Consider the following 20,773-nt stretch of genomic DNA (forward strand, 5'->3'; position numbering starts at 1 on the left):
CCAAAGTAATCTAGATCTGACTTTTGATACAACTTGTCTTCATTCTAATGGCTGTACGAGTAAGTTTAAACCAGTTTACACCATTTATGATGTAATTTTACAATAGTACCTCTGTTTTTCTATGACACAGAACATGACAAACATATTGCTCAAAAATCATTCCACGTACATGTAGATGGTGGAGAGTACAGACCAGTCACGAAATTATACTTTTTAATAGAAATGTCTGGAATTTTTCCATAAGTTTGGGTCAGATGCATGTAGGAAATATTGTTATAAACAACAACAACAACAACAACCAAACTGTATGGTTATCAGCAATCCTATTTAAAATTTTAGAGAAAACCTGACAGGTTCTACTTTTTGCCATTGTGAAAAATCTGTCCACCTGATATTTTGTTGAAAGAGCAGTGATTTGCTCTCCTTCATTCTGCAAATTGCAACAGAGAATCTCAATCACGGGCATTATCATTCATTCCTACGGTATATGTGACCCTGCATCACAAAACAAACAGAAAGTCGCCAGACATGGATTTTTAGTTAAGAGTAGATTCTAAAAGAGCAGACTCTAGGCTTTAAAATGATGTATAACTCAATTTAGATGGACTCTCCTAACCTATCTAAATATTGGAAAGAAAGGACACACTCTGGAAAGTGTGAACTGAGAAAACAGGCTCTGAAGTACAGGGTGTACTCAAGCCCTATAATCTTTACCAAGCTATGCTAGCTGTGGGATGAATTGAACAAAAAACAGGATGTTAACCACTGGAGCAACAACAATGAAGGGATTGTCAGATTAAGCTGAAATAAAGCATGCTTCATTAGCACATTCTGTACATGATTAATACCAACTTTCAATGCAGTAGCACCATTCTCTCCAAAGTTATTGGAATTGAAAGTGAAGTGTATGGACAGGGGTTTTTTTTTTAGAAATGGGAAGATGGTTCTATGAGAAACTACTAATCACACTATTCCACCAAAAAGTGTCAAGAAAAACTGCTCAAAACACAAGTTCCTGTTTGTTTAAGGATCCCAAACTTTGATATAATATAGAAAAATACTTGCTCTTTCAGAAAATATGAAAACTCAAGATTGGTTAGGTTGACCCATTTCACCTATTTTCAGTCCTCACACAAAATCACTGTTTGCGACTTTTTGTTCGTTTTGTGATGCACGGTCGCATATTTTGATATTATCCCATAGAAATCAGAACCACAGTACATGAATGTACCCATCCCACCGTCAAACAGATTGACACTCAATGAACTTTTAAACAGGTTCTACAATTAGTATGATTTCCATTTACATTGCAGTGCCATTACATGTATTTAAATATCGACTACTGTGTAGAAATCTATTAATACAATCCAACCTCAATTGCACAACTGTCGATCTCTCTGTTGTCTGGATGTCAACTGGCTGACATTTCTTGTTTTTTTTTATGTTTTGATGTACATGTATTTTGAATTCTTTTTAGGATCTGAATTCTTTGGCATTGTTGCACACAGAATGCGGGTAGATTTCATTTCTAACTGTCAGCAGACTCGCAGAAATTGTTTGTACCATACAAGATTTATAAGTTTCGACATTATGCTTAATGAAAAATGGGCAGAAATTTTTCGACACGTCAATGGTGAACAAGCTTGTTACTGTGCATGGATTTTCCTTGTCAAGACACAAACAGACACTACACTTGTATGCACACACACAGCATACCCTTACACGGAGATCAATATTTCCATGGAAACCAAATGACAATAAGGGCCTGTTTTCATCCATGATTGATTGCAAGTTTGTGACTGGAGTGAAGAAAATCAAACACACACAGCACACATCAAACACACACACACACACACACACACACACACACACACAGCATGCAAAATACTCAATGCACTTGTGTCCATAGAATGAAATTGCTGTACAAGTAGATGTCAACAAGGAAAGGAGATAATTACACTTCTTTCGATCATTAGGAGACTTTTTAACTGTACAGTGCAGCTTCCATTTATGGAGGGGAAAACACATGTGCTGCGTTGGCTCATTGATTGTTGCCAAGGTTGATGGTTGGTTAACAACAGCTGTAGCAGATGGTGATTGTGTATCTTTCTGCTCTTACATTTGTACAAGTTTCTTTACATGATAATTGTATAACAGGTGTACATGTATGTGTACAGGTGTTCGTGTGTGTATGTGTGGGTGTGTATAATTTGCATGTGTGTGTTTTGTGAAAATCATGTGTGAATTAAATCAGTTTGTGTTTGTGACATGTTATCATTATGAAAGCTTGTTGAAACTGTAGGTAATGTGCTTGATATCAACATCTATTTGAAGGTGACAAGTATTAAACACAGACACATGGGGAATTCTGTAGACAATTCACCAGAGCTGAAATCAATGTTTGATTCTGTCCATGACAGTCCACAGCTCTCCTGTGAGCAAACAGCAATAAGATTGATACACCCTTTTCATTGTGATTGTGGGTTGAAAAAAAAAGTTGCTATGAGGAGATCAAATAATTTCTTTGCGATATGAAATAAGAGGAGAGCAAGGGTGTATGATTTGAATGGTGCAGAAGCGACTGAGGGAATTTTCTTTTCTGTACTTTCTTCATCAACCATGTCCTGTTTTTTTAATTGTTGTGTTAGAATGAATTATTGATCTTTTAGTGCTCAATAAAGTTCATCTCTTGACAAGAGTACTTCTTGTATTTATGGCAGTTAAGCAGACACCCTGGACTGAAAATACTGAGTAAGGAAAAAACAGTTCAGCATTATGGATGATGACGATGAAGAATCGCTTCGCTCTCAACGCATCGGCAAATTGGCAGCTTCCCACTCATACATTCGCCAGTTGTCGTCGCCGAACTCGCCAAGGTTTCTTGTCTCGCCAATCTTGAATCTCTCAAAAAGCATGCCGAATGTTGCAACACGCCTTGCCCGATCTTCGGCTCCTTCTGATGGCACAGGGGGTAGCCGACTTGCAGTTGATCCTTACCTTTCATTGTCGTATCGGCCAAGGTCAACCTGTCTCGTGCAATCTCCGAATGATATCAGAGCAATCAAGCAAGATTTGAAGGAGAAGCGTGTGATCCCAGCAGACTATCGCCGAACGATAGCCAGATATTATGGTGATGAGAAAGTGGAATCTAAGAACTGGGTACCATTCTTCCTCATGTTTCACTCGGTGGAGAGTTTAGGTCAGCCAGATGATGGCCAGGTAATGGACCATTACTGATCTGCATATTGTCACTTATGTGATGCTTTGTTCTGAGAATATATTCCCATTTTGAAACATTTGCTCCCATTCCCAGGATTAGTACAAAGATGTTTTTTTTTTTTTTTCAGTATCAAATTTGAGCCATAACTTTAAAAAGGACAAGGGGGCAGGCATATTTTCCATACAATTGTAGCTGCAGAAGTTACTTTTTATTGTAGCATTTCATTGTTTATTTTTTTTCCAGGGGTGCTTGAAAGCCCACATTAATGAATTGTTCTTGTTCAGATTTGTATGGTTTGATTGGTGACTCTTTCAGTTTGAGAATTAATACGCCAGTCTTTTATTTTGTCTGTTCTGCCCTTGTTCATTACAATTTTCCTTTAATTGTTTCAAGATATATGTACTCCTTAAATTCAAATCATATTGTGAATATGTGTTTAAAAACGAAATGGTCTGACACATCGTGGGTGCTTTGGGAATGCTAATTTTGTTGTTAATGTTAATGTTGTTAATATTGTTAAAAAGTAAGTGCAAACTACTTTTTATCATGAAGGTTCAGTTTCGATGTACAGCAGTTGGGTGTTTGATCTTTAATAGCTCTGTTAATGAAATGTTGACATTCCTTTGATGAGTATTGTATCACAGCGAACCTTTCTTATTTTATCTGTCTCTGTTCTTTTGTTGGTATTCTTGAGAGAGGAGTATGCTGGTTTGCTGATTTACTTTATGCTGTACATGCATCATAATTTTTTGGCAATTGTGCAATGATGGTGTCTATTGTACTCATTTATTTTATCCCTATTGTTTTTGTTGTTTGTAATTGTTTGACATGGCCAATAAGAAGCGCTTTCAAAGCTTGTGAGTAAAGTTGCCATGGGTGCTTGCAGGTCTGTGAGTCCCTTCTAAAGAATTGTCAGGCAATAAGGATAAAGTATCTTGCCTTGGAGCACAACCACTGCTACTACTAATGCCAGGGGACTTGAACCAGGGACCTCATGACCAAGATCCTGTGGTGTTATCCACTGAACCACTATGGTTCCTCCAAATTATTCATCTTCCTTCACCCCTCATGTAAATGGAAGTGTAAGTTAATACCTTGTGTTTATTTCATGCAGTCAGGATTACAGTGGATTACATCATGGGTTTCAATATGAGTTGAGATACAATGTTTGAAATGAGTTGCTCATCTCCCCACATCACAATTGAAGTAACTAATGTTAAATGTCCTTGTCTATTCCCCTCCCCTTTCTGTCTTTCTTTCCCTCTTTTTTTTCTCTTTCTCTCTCTTCGCTTCTCTGTCCGTCTTCATCTCCTATATTTTCCTCTTTGATTCACTTCCAGGACAAGTCCAAGCGCCAGACCCAGTACCAACTCCGTTTCAGCCTCTATGACATCACCTTCAAGAGATTCTTTGGTAGGACCCTCATTGGCCCCAAGAAACCCTGCAAACAGAGCTCAAACCATGGGCCTCGACTCCAGTACAATGTGGTAGGTACATAGTATGTGTGAAGAGCAGTTTTATGGCATCTAATAGGTCTTAGACTTGCCCGTGATGCAGACCGTTCATTCGTTTGTTAATATTTTCTGTAAAATTGAGGACACATGCTTGCCAATGGTTGGAACCATGTTCCATTGAAATTTAGAATGCACTTGCTATTAAAGTCTTTGATTTGTAACATCATTTTGTATCACAAATAACAGTGAGATGTGTGCTTCATTAGCAAATTTGGAATTTGTTGTGAATTTCCAAAGCTTAAAGATAATAAAAAGTTTTGGTACCTCAAAAGTTTCCTTGAATTTCCTTGTCTTAGTTTGTGTTTCAGGTTAAAGTACCTTTCATATAACTAACACTGTGAGACTTACTCGCCCCAAAGTGCTCTCATGTCTTAGTAATCATGCAATGTAACTGCGACCAGCAGCCCCATACGCATAGCGACCAGCAGTCCCATACGCATAGCGTAATCGGGCTTCGCATTGTAGCATTCAGGATCATGACAGATTTAGTATCGCAGGATAAATGTCAACTTAAAATCCCAAAAATTCTTCAATTTGAAGACTTACCAATTAAGGTGAAGTATTGAAAACAGGCTTCGGGCAATGTTTGGTTCTGCCTATAGTCCCTTTCTGTTCGAATTGATGACTGAATGTGACTCGGTCGAGAGGACCTTGGGAGAGTTACCATACACTGAATACTACAGCCAGTGCATGCGAACACATCACATGCGCACAAATTTCAAATCCATCAACGGATAAGATGTTTGTGTGCGCATGTGCTGGCCGTAGTAATCAGTGTAGTAGCTCTCCCAAGGTCCTCTCGACCGAGTCACATTCAGTCATCAATTCGAAAAGAAAGGGACTATTGGCAGAACCAAACGTTGTTCGAAGCCTGTTTTCAATACTTCAACTTAATTGGTAAGTCTTCAAATCGAAGAAATTTTTGGATTTTAAGTTGCCATTTACCCGCGATACTAATTCTGTCATGATCCTGAATGCTACAATGCGAAGCCCCATTGTACGCTATGCGTATGGGGCTGCTGGTCGCAGTTAGCTATGCGTACAATGGGCTGCACGCTGCTGGTCGCAGTCAGTGGTTTCGCACAATATTTATCGACGCCGTACAGTGACGGCTCTGGTACGAAACCATTATTGCATGATTACTATTAAGACATAAGAGCACTTTGGGGCGAGTAATTCTCACAAACAACGTACTTTAACGTGAAACACAAACCAAGACAAGGAAATTCAGGGAAACTTTTGAGGTACCAAAACTTTTTATTATCTTTAAAGGTATACATCTGAATATGTAAGTCTATCATTATTTGAAATATCTCACCTTCGTCTAAATACTGACAAGGTACATTGTAGTTAACAGGGAAAAAAAAAAAAAAAACTAGTCATACTTTCACACCTACCAAAGAGGAGTGCAGGGGAGAAAAAGAAATGTTTTTATCTATACTGACTGATCTTGCATTCACCGTGGTTTGTGAACCTGACTGACAGTCATACCTATTAATATTTTCCTTGATTGAAGATCAGAGTACACAAATGGTGATGGCTTTATGGTTTTATCCATGGTGATATGTGCAGGCAAACATTTCACACGCTTCATGGCTGATAGATTTGTAGGAGTTAGTATATTGACAGAGTTTAAGAGATTCTTAACGTTTCGCATGTCAACAGAATATAACATAAAGGTTCAGTGCGATAACCCTGGTAGTAATCATATTGGAGTAGCTTTGTTGTGAGGAGTAAACAATGAACAGCCACACACTCTAAATAACAGTGAAACACTTGCTATGAGCAGATTCACGCATACGTTTAGATATCTGCAGGGAATGTTTCCCCTCCCCCTCCCAAATCTTGAATGTAGTTCATGTGTTATTTCCAAATATTTTTTGTCATGCAAACAACAACATCAACAAAATCCTAACACACATTGATATAGTTTCAAACTGTTTATGTAAAAATTGCTTGTGATGGCAATTCATACCATAATGAGCCACTGGTTGTTGAACTCATGAAGATGATAGCACCAGATACAATAAGCAAATTCTTTGACAATATTTGGCATTTTAAATCAGTTTATAATGTTTACAAGTGAGAGGTACGTGTTCAAATCTCACCTGCTATTGAGTGTGCATGGTGAATGATGGTTGATTTTGTAGTGAGAAAAGATCAGTCATACAACTTGTGCCTCATGGATAGATTGTGAAGTTAGCGTTATGACAGCAATCAATATTCAACACCTGCTCATGTCAAAAGATTGGACAAATCAGTTTATGATTCTAAAGAGCGACCTGATTATTTCAAAATTTCAGCAGGTGGTCAAGGTGCAAGCTAGTTTGATCCTTGTGATGTTGCTTACCTTTTTTCTCTCTCTTTTTTTTTCAATTGGGTAAAGGTTATGACCTTTTTTCCCCTTTTTTATCTGTGCCTTGTGCTCTAACTGTTTACTCTGTTCAGTAAAATGAAAAATGTCAGATTTCCACAAAATCAACCTGTCCTTAACCCATTGAGGATGTGTCCCGAGCATACTCGGGCAAGTGTCTGTGGGAAATGCGTGTCGTAGCAAAATCAAACCATCCTCAATGGGTTAATAGATTATGAAGAGTACAATAAAATCTACTTCGTACATGTAATTCCCAAAGAGGACAGAGGTTGGAAACAGTTTCAGAACACATCAAAAGCCATGGTAATAATGTTATCAGACCTTGTCGATGAAATTGCAAGAAAACGATGCCAGTTGACATTATACATGTATATTCATAGTTACTTATTTACAATTTCTCGAAATTTTTACTAGATACTATCAAAGAGAACACGTTTTAAATCAGTTAAACTCATTTCTATACGTACATTGTACGTTCATGTAGCATTTTAAAAGTCAAATTTCTTTTTTTGTGTGTGATTTTGATATTTGAGGCACTTTCACTGCTGCTGCAGGATGAAGCAGTCTAAAGAGTAAAAGAAATGATAGTTGGAAATATTTTAAGTACACTTTAAAATCTAGCTCTTACTCTGAGCCACAATTGGCACTCAAGAAAATTCACACGTAAAATGCTTCAATCAGTAGTGATTGAGGATGTAGTCATGTTTGATTGGTGGAACACAGAGATTTGCAGACCTCCCAACTTTTCTGAATTTTGACTTTTCCCAGCTCTTGTTTCAAGAGGAGTTTCCTATTTTTCTTGATAATTTTACTTCACACTCCTCTGGGAACTGCTATATCTTTCCTTCTTTGTGGCCAAATCATATCTACTTTTCAGCCAAAAAAGGTTGGGAAGTCTGGATTTGCCATGTGTACTGTATGCCATACACCAAAAAATTTTCAGGTTTGAAGCAGCTTCTTCCCACAGTGGACTGAAATACCAGGGCATCACTGTGAATCTAAACAGAGCCGGGAATGTTGTGTATGGCGGTGTTTATGATTTGTGGACGATGGTAACGACGGCAACTCGTGACTATAAAGGATCTCGGTTTGAAGTTCAAGTGTGCTGCAGTGACAGGTTCACTTTGATAATGAACTATTTAATGGAATGAATCACTTTCTGGCAAGTGTTGATAGACCTTAGTGTTCAAAGTGAGTTAGTAAGTGAGTTACTAATGAGATTTGGTGGTCATAGATTTTAATGCACACCTTGACTGCATTAGATGTGGACAAAGTCCTGCCTAAAATCATCTTGCACCCCATTAGGACATTTTAATAGGATACTCCACAAGCTGTTGTTGTCTTAACTCTCTTTAAAACAGTCACCAACATTTAGGGCTTTCCAGACTTGGTATTGTTGTGTTCACAGAAGCCAAGTTACTATCAAATGAGATTTGGTGATCGTATACCTTACGTACATGTGTACAGAACTTGACTGCATGAGATGTAGACAAAGTCCTGCCTAAAATCATCTTGCACCCCATTAGGACATTTTAATAGGATACTCCACAAGCTGTTGTTGTCTTAACTCTCTTTAAAACAGTCACCAACATTTAGGGCTTTCCAGACTTGGTATTGTTGTGTTCACAGAAGCCAAGTTACTAATGAGATTTGGTGGTCATTGATATTCATACTTTGACTACATTAGATGTGGACAAAGTCCTGCCTAAAATCATCTTGCATCCCATTTATACCAGTAGGGCATTTAGGGTACTCCACTGAGCACTCCTTGTAATAGTGCTTTTATTGTTTTAACTCTTTACGAAACAATCACCAACATTTACCCAACTATGGGAATACATCAAATTTGTAAATGGGGTATTGGACATCACCAAAAATATAGAGTAGAATCTGCAGTCCTAAATGAGTCCACTCTGTATTATGGGTCTAAGTGCATCATCAAAGAGCCTTTTTGATAATATGTTACTACAACTGTACTTTTACACTGACAAGAAGCAATATTTGCTTTTCCAAACTGTGATATGATAAAACAAGTATACCCCCATGTATCACTGCCTATTTTTCGTGCATGTAATGTAAATATTTATGGTCCACTGTATACTGTTTTGAAAAATAAAGATTCCTGAATGTCTTCTTCTTGTCCATGTTGTGATATCAATTTAGCTGCCTAGCACAGTACATTGTGGTGTGATGCTATTTTTTCATAGCTGTCAGTGAGATATACAATTTTAACAAATATTTGAATTGAAATAAAGCATATATACAGTGAATCCGATGATTTATCTTTAAAAAAAGAGAAAATCATTGAAAGTACGTGTAAAACAGATGGAACTCTTTTTAATTTTTTTTCACCAATTATATCAATCTCATAACCATTAAAAGATATATTACAATGTACAATGTATATGATGTGTATATCTTTATAACTTTAAGGGTTGTCAGATTGATCTGTCAATGGTAAATAAATTTGAAGAACTGTTGGAACCATTCCTTTAACAAGTACTTTCAATGATTCATATGTATTATACTATACTATATAGTATTTTTTATCTCTTTGATTCATACTGTAATTCTCGCGTTGAATTATTTGTATTTCACCTATTTGACAAACTGCCCTTCACTTGTACCACCGATTGTACAGTGTTTGATTAACAGCAGTGGTAAGAATCATGGGCACATTATTGTTGTGAAATGGCCCATTATATTTCTATCGTGGCTGTTACTCAAACGATGTGGAAAGATATTTCTTTAAATCAATGGAGGGAAATTTGGCAATCAGGTGTCATTTGTGCTTCAAAGTGAATATGGCTACCATCAAATTACAAAAGTAGGTGCATTTAGCATCCAGTTTACTCGATGCTTTCTTAAGTGAGATGCAAGCTGCCAGCTTGACATGCCAAGCCATACAATATGTAAGTGGTACAAAGATCTCTGTCTTATGTGTGTTCAACTGGGTCACATTCTGTCTTGATTATAAAGAGAGACTCCATGTCTTTCCCGGTTCCCTCACTCAACAGCCCGTTTACTTTCACACCTCACTGGCGGACCCAAACATCGTGCTCGTGGTCGAGATCGTTGGCAACTTGTCAGACCCAAAGACTGGGCAGCGGCAGTTCTCATGCGGCTGGGGCATCCTCAGACTGTTTCAGCAAGGTAATAAATGTACAGTCGTAGGACTAATTCAGGCAGCTCACACATACTACTACTACTACCTCTAACAAAAATGATAATGATAATAATAACAATAGCAATAATAGCATGCATGCACCTTGAGCATTCTACAGAGTGGATTTGGTGCAATACAAGTGTATTATTATTATTATTATTATTATTATTATTATTATTATTATTATTATTATAATTATAATTATTATTATTATTATTATTATTATTATTATAATTATTATTATTATTATTATTATTATTATTATTATTATTATTATTATTATCATTATATATTATTATTATTATTGTTATCATTATCATCATTACTGTTATACCGAACAGGTATATATACCGAACAGGTATAAAAAAAAATATTAAAAAAACAGATCAAAGAGTGTAAACATTCGCCCCTAATCTTGTATAACAAAGAGGGCATTAGCAATAATTTGTTTCTCTTTAAATATTTTTCCTTTTAGATTTGTATCATTGATATTAAAGTTTAGTGAGAAGATGTGGGCAGCTTTTGTACAGTGAATTCAGAGTCTAATGTGGAAGCAGACCATATTGGGAAAAAAATACTGCTTTCTCCAGGGACCGTTTGGCTATCATTACTTTAGCCAATTAATTTTGTAGTCAAGCATTATTGACCTAATGCTGATTGGCATAGATTACAATCACAAAACAGTGAAATATACTGGTAGCTGAAATTTGCCAGAATCAATCACAAGAGTGAACATAGAAGTTCTTTTCCTCTTGATTTTAAATCAAAAACTTTATAACTTTATGAAATGTATATGCTATTCTTAAGATTTTGCAAAAGCAAAGTTATATCCCCATGCTGGACAAAAGAGAGTTTTCATACAAGTATCTTTCTAAAGTCATCTCGACACTCATAGTGTTGTATACACTGTCCAAAGTCTGTCGCACAAAAAGAGTTAAACATCCTAAAGTTAACATTTCAATCATCCTTGTTAAACTTTTTAAAGGACAAGTTCACCTTCATAGACATGTGGGTTGAGTGAATGCAGCGATATAATAGTAGAACACATCAATGAGAGTCGGTAATATGTCAAAGAAATGTGCACTTTATTCAAAAAGTCAAGTTTTGTGAAATTCTCTTTTAATTTTCCTTATATTGTTGTACGCATGTGACATCATACACTGTAGTAGTCTTCTCCTCCAGCAGTGATTGCACAGATACTTTAAAACTTCATAACTTTTGAACGGATTGTCGGATTTTCCCCAAACTTTCACTAATGTGTTCTACTATTTGTTGCCTTCACTCAATCCACATACTACATGAAGGTGAACTTGTCCTTTAAGGACTTTAATCCAAAGGCATGGATAGGAAATCTCCTTTCTACAACACTGCATGATTTATGAGCATATTTTTCTTTCAGTATCATGTTCTTTTTGTATAATGTATGCAGTGCTTGTGTTTTACTTTTGTGTTCCTTTCTCTTGGTGGTTTACTTTGCACATTACAAATGCACGGTCCTCAAAAATGGGGGCAAGTCATGCATGCAAGAGCAATAGGAGATGGAATGTTGGGGATTTCATGCTTGGGGTGCATGAAATCAGTATGTAAAGCACTGCATCCTCAGGCACTTTCCATCAGACTACATTGTACATATCTGTTTTTATAAACATTATACTTTGATAGTTTGTTTGTTGGAGTTTTGTGAAGCTACGAGTACCCATATACACTGTATGTGTGAGAGACAAAAAAAGAAAGAAACAAAAGAAACAAAAATCACATCTAGAGAAGATAGTGAATTCTGTTAAAATCCAAATTAGATGAATCTCTTTCAGCACCCTGTAATAATATCTATCAAAAGGAAACTGCTTCTATGATTTTCACATTATTTTCAGTTTTTCCTTTATTTTATTGTGATACCCCCGCCAAACGAAGTTTGAAGGGGGTATATAGGAATCAGCGGACGGTCGGTCGGGCGGTCGGGCGGTCGGTCTGTTGCAAATCTTGCGTCGCGAACTACTTCCTCAGTTTTCAACCGATTCCCATAAAACTTGGCACAGATGTGTGCCTTGGGTTGTAGATGTGCAAGACATATTTTTTGACAGTACCCAAAAGTACGTTGCCATGGTAACGGCATATTATGGGCAAAAATGGGTACAAATCTTGCGTCGCGAACTCCTCCCACAGTTTTTGATCAATTTTTATGAAATTAGGTACAGATGTTCATCTGAATATGTTAATGTGCAAGACACATATTTCCGCAGTGGCAAAAAGTGCGTTGCCATGGTAACGGCATGTTATTGGTAAAATATAGGGCAAAATGCTTCATGGCAAAACTGCTTCATCAGTGTTCTTCCAATTCTCATGGAATTCATATTGAATGTTTGTCTTAGGATATAGGTCAGCATGACACATTTCTTGACAGTGACAAAAAGTATGTTGCCATGGTAACAGCTCACATATTATGAGCCAAAATGATGGAAAATTTTGTGTTGCAAACTACTTCCTCAGTTTTTGCCCAATTTCCATGAAACTTGGTACAGATGTGTGCCTTTGGTTGTAGATGTGCAAGACGCATTTTTCGACAGTACCCGAAAGTACGTTGCCATGGTAACGGCATATTAATGGCAGAAGATCAAGGAAAGATCTTGCGGAGTTTACTTCCTCAGTTTTTTGACCAAAGCTTATGAAATGTTGTTTTGACCAAAGCTTATGAAATGTTGTTTGGCGGGGTATAACCAGTCGCTGTAGCGACATTTCTAGTTTTATCTGCGAAGGATTAAAATGCCTTGAGACACACTGTTCGATATTTATGTGCTGTTATTAGGCAAGAATAGTTTGTGAATGCACAGCATGTAGGTAAATTAAAATATTGAAATACAAATATCCCCCTTCTTTGCAGATGTCTTAACTTGTACTCATGTGTTTTCAATTTTAATCTTACTGTTTCCAAAACACTTCACTTGAGCCTAAAAGTATAATTACCAGTATATCTCAGGAAAACACATACATTTGTACACACAAAAATATGTACTTTCGACAAGTCCTGACAGTTTGCAATCAAATTTGTTCAATTCTCTTTCTCAGAGCTGTATTGTTTTCACTAAAATTACTTGATACATCTTTGTGGTACAGTTTACAAAATATTTTCATGACTGATTTTTTGTTTTGTCTTGTTTTGGTTTTTTTACAAATTTGCATCCCTTCTTTTCCTCAAAATTGATTGGATAGGCTTAATTTTGTGAATGCTGGTCAAATTCAGTGCTCTGCCGCACACGAGATGACAAGGCCAATACTATCGGGCTGCGTCAGTCAAGATCTACGTGTACGTGTATGACAGAAATGCATCATCCAATGCCATCAATATTTACAGGGCATTTGATTACACCATTTGCCCGTTCAATCTTAATTTGCTACCATGGAAGCGCAAAGGCCCTGACATTTTCAGCTGCTTGTTAGGATGAGGTGGAGAGAGAGAGATAGAGAAATGCCCTTTCCAGCTCTGAACTCAAGAGGGCGCTGTGTCACAGCTACTGATCTGTAGATACACATCTATAGGAAGTTTCTGAGCATCTAGGCAAATGTTAATACAGTGGTACAGTCATACAAAGTGTACATGTCCATAGAAGCGATCCACTTAACCTATGTATTGAAGACTAGTCCAGAGTATACTCGGACAGGTGTCTATGGGAAATGCATGATACAGTTGTAGCAAAATTAGCTCGTCCTCAGTAGGTTATAAAGATTGTTGATTTTAAATACCTGTAAGTGATTTACCTTGAGCTTGTAACTGATTGAGTGCATGCTGCAAAAGTATGGCATCAGAGGAGTGATATAATGCACAACTATGGTACAGCCTATAGTATAATGCGAGTATCAAAATGTAGAGGGATGACATCAAAGTACAATATTCAATATTGTTATCTGTATCTAAAGGACATTTTAGTGGCGCATTACAATAGTTATGCGTATTCTTGTCCGCTTGATTTTCAGTGTGCAATTCATCATGAGAGCTTGTTCAGTAAAATGCATTTATAGGCCTGTGTGCCATGGTATTAATTCCCATACATGTGTAGGCTACCATTTAATAGTGACCATGCAATAACACATAAAAAACTGTCAATCTGTTGCGCCTGTGCTTGCTGAGAGCGTTAACATTTGCTATTAACGAATGCAAACATTTTGCTACACAAGTGCAAGTCATTGCCATCCACTATAATATATTCTACCTAACAAAAATTGTGTGCTTGATAGCAATAACATGCAATCAGACTTTATACTGCATGTCACGTGATGAGCAGTCAACCGATGAGACAGCAAGGAATTTCTCTCCTCTGTTCCATTTTGTTGCAAAAATAATTAGATTTGATTGAATTCCAGCTCTTGCAAAATAATATTCAAAATTAAGGACAAACAACTTCAAATGTCATAAAATACAGTGTTGACTTGACATGTAGTAGTTGAGGTTAATAAGAAGTGAATGTCTAATTGTTTTTATGTTTTATTATCAGGCAAGTAGATTTTCCTTGTGGGCAAGCATAAATATGAAAAGCGAGAAATCTGCTTGCCCAAAGGGTGAGTGGGGGAAAAAAAAAGTGTGGAGTCCTGTCTAAAAACATGAAATGTTGACACCTTATTGATTGCATTCAGTGACTTGTGACTATTTTGCACTATTTTGTATTTTTATTCTTTAGTATTGGAATGAATGACCAGAAGTACAATGTACATTGTACTGTCGGTGATTTCAGTTCCTCTGTGATGGGGGGGGGGGGGGGGGGGGGGGGGGAGAGCAAGAGACTGCAACCAATATTAACCAGAATTTTTTTTTAATGGAAATTTTCCATCTTTTCCAAAAAAAAAGATATCTACATTTGTAACTGTACTTCATTAACTCTACTATCTGAATTCAATACAAAATATGTAATTTACAAGTGCCTTGATTAATTTATTAAAAATAACAGGTCTTATTTTAGGAGCAACAAAAACTTAATAGTTCTATGTTTTTTTTCCATATCATGTAATGTTTTTAATCACCCACTAGTCACAGGCCATTGTGATAAGAAAACCAATGTTCAGTGTGTGAGGATGTATGAGGTCTACGGAAAAAAAAAAAATGTTCCACATTCCTTTCACATCACATGAAATTTGTATTAAATTAACCACGAAGAACAAGGATAAAAATGAAGTAATGCCAGCTATTCAGTGTATCAGGTGAATGGACGTTTAGAATTTTAAAAGAGCAAATACTCAGAAATAGAGCAGAAGAACTGTGATAGTACATGTACCTTGGACAAGTCAGTATTAAGAATTTTGATTGCAAGCAGCATGACAAGGTAACAGAATGCCAAACCTGGTTGATTTTTTTTTAAAGGTATAAGTGGTAATTACAGCATTCTCCCCTCCCAACTGTAAATTTGAAAGCAAGCTGAAAGTACATGTAGTTTGTAGGCCTACTTCTATGCAGAGTTCTTAACACAGTCTTCTGCATGTCCTTTGGCATATTGAGCAAAGGGGAACTGTTTCTACTCTCTAAAAAAAATCGAGTGAAAATATTCACTCTAATAAGAGTGAATACAAAAAAGAGTGAATTTCGAGTGAAATTGGAGTGAATTTTGAGTGAAAATGCTCATTTTCACTCATTTTGGAGTGACGTCAGGGATCACTCGAAGATTTTGGAGTGATCCCTGACGTCACTCTAAAATGAGTGAAAATGAACATTTTCACTCAAAATTCACTTCAATTTCACTCGAAATTCACTCTTTTTTATATTCACTCTTTTTAGAGTGAATATTTTCACTCGATTTTTTTTAGAGAGTATACCACTGTACTTTAGATACTTAACCTACTGCTGCAAAAGTGGACATTTTCAAGGTGTGGAAATATTTGCACATTTTGTGCAACAAGACATTAGCACAACAATTACAGGAGGTGACTTGGTGCTTGCTGTGTCATGTACACTTAATACGTTTATTAGATAAACACTCTTCTGTGTTTTGGTTTTGTCTTATTAAAAACACAAAATTCATCTTTTTTTAATGCCTAGTTGAGCATGAATAATTACTCACATGAAAATTTGGATTTTACAGTACGTTTACCTATTTCACACACACACAAACAAATCAAAGAAAAGCTACAGCCATCTTCCAGCAAATGTCATGCTTTACTTTCAGTATGTATTCCATTTCATATAATCACCCAATTTTATTTACAAAAGTAAGGTGACATTTAACTCTTAACGTACCATGGTCGCCGAACGGCGACTAAGAAGAGCGCGAAAAACATTTGGCATTTAAGTTCTTGTGGTACCATAATGCGTTATACCAAGAAATTGCCACTGAAATGTACTGGTAGTTGTTAGCGTAGCCTAGCCATCGTTTCCACTAAAAATATGAGTATGCTTACATTGGAAAATTTTGAACAAATTCTTGATTTTTCGGCTAGATGTATTTTTTTCGCGTCGGGGAAAATCCGTAGAGAGCACACCCACTGCGAGCTGTGTATAGATCAAAAGTCTCATTGATAAACCAAGCGTGTGTATGCTACTGAATCTGCATTTGTTGTCTATGCATTTCCACTCGCATTGTTCTGCTTGGGTGCTCTCCTGCGGAAGCGGCTTTCATTTTTTCCCTCAAAAAGGGTCAAGCTTTCGTTCGTCGGTCAAGTCTTTCATCCTTTTGTCTTGGTGAACTTCACATCGTCCCCAAGCTGGCACAAAAGAAGAACACGCTTTTGTCCTTGTCTATGCTCATGTACAGTGGTCAGAAAATAGACCAGTAAACCAAGGAATTGCGCGATCACAAACCCCTTGCAGACAAAGTCCTGCCGATTTCAATAGAGTGCGCCCGCCCATGGTAGAGACAAAAGAAGGATTAGTAGGTAATTCCTTCTCAAGTGGACAAAAGACACTCTTCCAGGACCTGGGATTTACTGTAGTTTCAAGTACAGGATCTGGGACTAAAGGACTCAGATTTCGGAATGAATTACCGAGGCAGAAAAAGAAATTGAAAAGACAAAATGAACTGCCAATATCTTTGGAATTATACAACTCTAGAAGACAAATTGGTTATCATTTGAAAGAGGAAATGTAGCTCTAAAACTTTCTCACAGAGTCAAGGGAGCCTTCTATTGAAGAAAAATCACGACTGACTCTTTCTTTCCATACTACACAAAAATTTATTATCATTTTTTAATGATATCGATTATTTCTGTGATATTTCAGGTTCAGATAGATATTACAGCAAACTGACTACAAACAAATGTAACAGAGATTTCCAGTTGAGTTGCTCATTCTCACTGATTTTAGGCCTTCTTCTGGATCAGGCATACCTTTGAAATAACACCAAGATATCCTTTTTTAAACTTTCCCCACAATAAGGATGTGTCAGACCATTACAAGGTGATGGTGTCAATTCCATCGTTGAAAGTGATCATCATAGGTATGGCCTACTTGCCATAGTTTCAGAGTGCAAGAATTTAAAAAGCAAGATCAAGGAGGGCAGGTGGTAGTAGGCTTTGAATACTGTTTTACGCTGCAGACATTAATGATTAAAAGCAGCCATCTACACTTGTAGCTTGGCATTCTGATATATATACATATATATATACATATTTCTACATTTAAAAGGTAAAGTGCTTGCCAAAGTCAGTCACTAATACATTCATAGAATCAGACAAGAGAAAGCAAACATCAAATTAACACACATACCGTGTATATAATAATGTTTGGTACATTGAGGTAGTTTTTGCAGTAACAGGACTTTCCATCTATGTGTAACAAGATTGTCATTAGTCTTTTGGAGCATGAGAGAAGAGAATCTCCTAATAGATACTTAAATGTCATTGTTTAATTCCAGAACCATTGCTTAAAAAGAAATTTTAAAAAAATGGGTTTGACTGTCCTTTAAAAATTGTTCAGTCTCAAGAATGATATAGTGGGAAAAGTTTGGTACTTCGCGATGTCATTCCCTCCTCAGCGTATTTTGGAAAACTCTCAGCAGATGTGCCACTCGAAAAAAAAAATTTTCCGTCTTGGTGAAAAGTAATCACCAAAAAAAGGATTTTCATAATGACCCATCAAGGACAGATTACACTGTATGTATTTAAAGTCAGATGTTTGCTGCAGAATGATGATCTAACAGAATATTCATGCAATATTTCTATCATAGAATTACAATTGTAGTCAAAATTTAGATACATGTAAGATAACTTACTGTATGTATGAAGAGATCTTTCCAAAAGGTATCCAAGATTGGCTGTACAGTTTTCTTTCTAGCAGGAATACCAACAAAATCCTCAACTTCTGTCTGTTTTGATTCTGCTGTGTCTGTACAAGATTTTTCCTATGGTCAGTTTCTCACACTGAAGTTAAGACTTTGCTGTTGTGTGGGCATGTCCTTGAGCCGACAGAACAAAGTTCTTTGAAAGACCTCCTTGAAATGCGGGTGCTTGAAGCTGTAGATGATTGGGTTCATCACGCTGTTTGCAGACAGGAAAAGGACTGCGTAGATTGAGAGCTTATGCAGGGCAGGAACCAGGATAATCAGGGACGGCAGAAAGCAGACAATAAAGATGCAGACCACGATGAAGAGGTTCTTGGTAATTGCAAGCTCTTTCCTCTTCAGTAAAGTGTTCCTCTTGAAGTGCACCCGATTGGCACTGGGATCCCTCTTGCCGGAGATTGTGGCGACCCTGTCTACTGAATACCTGGCCTGAAATCGTCTGTTGTGGTGCAGCACAAACTTGAGGATGAGGCCATAGAAAAGCAGAAGAGATAGGAGGAGGAAAATGATGATGGAGATGTTGAGAGCCGTGACAACGAGGCTTGGTGAGCTGAGGGTGCACAGACCATAGAAACTGTTGTAGCCGAGCTGAGCAAAACCCAGTAGAAGCACCGCAGCCAGGTATGTGATGGGCAGCACCCAGGACAGGAGAGCCAGAAGGACAACCCTGCATGGTGTATGACAGCCGCGGTGGCCACGGATTGATCGGGTGATGGTGTACCAGCGGACGAACGAGATGGAGACGAGAGTGAGGACACTGCATACCAGGGAGACGATGCTGATTCCGGCCACCACAAAGCAGAGCATGGTAGGAAGATGAGCTCCTTCCAGCTCGGCACCTTCCAGCAGGAACCCAAGGCAGGCCAGGCAGTCAGCACAGGCCAAGTTCACCACAAGGATGTTGGTAATGGTCTGAAGTTTCCTAGAGAGGAAGACTGACACGATCACTAAGATGTTGCCAACGAGACCAACCACCGCGATGCATATCAAGGAGGTCGCCACTACAACCCAATTTTTATGCAGGAACCCTCCGTGCACCTCATTCTCCTGTGTGGACGCTTCCATGTTTCAGTGTGACACTGAGTGCTTGAGTCTGTTTTTGTGGGGAGCTGAGCAGATTTAGCGCCGTATGCTGATCAGTAAGTTACATCGGTAATGTCAAAGGTTAAGGATTTCTTGTCTCATCAGTTGCCTTGTGATGTCATCACTTCAAATAGAACAGTGATGTCTTGATATTTAATAATGATGTCTGGTGAAATTATTGGACCTTAGAAAATGATGAAGGCAAGGACGACTCATGCAGAAGAGAAGGGCCAATGGTGATATGAGTATTGCATGCAGGAGCGAGACCAGAAGAAGAATAAGCAAGGGCATCTTTATAGGGAGAGGTATTATTGGACGGACTGTCGGCAAGAGCAAAATTGGCTGAATTACAACGAAGCAGTATTTACCGGTATCCATTCAGATTCACATCTACGTACAATCTCTAGACCTTGTGTTCCCATAACTCTTCAAGAGTTTCTCCAAGAAAGAAAAGAGAGAGAGAGAGATTTTGAATGCATTCTTTGGTTTTTGCAACCAAATCTAGTTTTGCTCATTGTTATGCATTGTAGCTGCTGAGATTTTTCTATTTTTGTTCTTTTTTTTTCCTATATCTTTTTTGCCGCGATGTACGCATTAGTGTGGTACTAATGCACTGTATTTGCGCTTCCCGTGGCCTGATTTCAGCCTTTCATTAACCTCAAGGCGCACTGTTCTGCTCTTCGTCATTTATGTGACGCCTTTCTCCGTCCCATTGTGTTGATTTCTTAATGGCTTGTCATGGGATGGAGGATCGATAAATTCGCCGCAGTTTGGCACGAAATTATTGCAAATGGAAAAAGTGACTTCATGAAAGGGTTATTGAAGACTCGGTGTCAATCATAAACCTGTTAAATATTTTTAAAGGAAAGCTTTTGGCTGCCATTTTATGCAGACTGATACACAAAAGAAGAGTGATGTTTTTTAAAGTTTTTTGAATGCTGTCTGAGTATTTTCTATAAACAAACTGGATTTTAAATGTCAATTGCAGTCATTTTGTTTACGTGTTTTGAAGGAAAGTGGAATAACCATATAGGGCCTCATAGAGTAAAAAATACCTTTGCATGTTACCTAAAATTTATGTTATCTGTAACAACTCGTATGGTTTGTTCATATTTGAATGAAGTCATTGAATTGATATGGGAATCAGAAAACAATGGTAGG

The 20,773-nt window shown here is 37.4% G+C and overlaps 1 protein-coding gene across 1 annotated transcript in view; it reads left to right on the forward strand.

The window, feature by feature from the left end:
- LOC139717245 (nephrocystin-4-like) overlaps positions 1–20,773 on the forward strand; it is a gene marked incomplete at its 3' end in the record, with an annotated part of 48,108 nt that overhangs the window by 20,699 nt on the left and 6,636 nt on the right. Inside the window, exons 2-3 of the mRNA XM_071628743.1 lie at positions 4,561–4,707; positions 10,126–10,261. Of these exons, the coding sequence (XP_071484844.1) occupies positions 4,561–4,707; positions 10,126–10,261 (283 nt within the window). The remainder of the gene's footprint in view (positions 1–4,560; positions 4,708–10,125; positions 10,262–20,773) is intronic.

This window comes from Diadema antillarum, unplaced genomic scaffold, assembly GCF_040938485.1.
Source record: "Diadema antillarum isolate AM-2024a unplaced genomic scaffold, OU_Dant_1.0 scf00000073, whole genome shotgun sequence".
Taxonomy (NCBI): Eukaryota; Metazoa; Echinodermata; class Echinoidea; order Diadematoida; family Diadematidae; genus Diadema; species Diadema antillarum.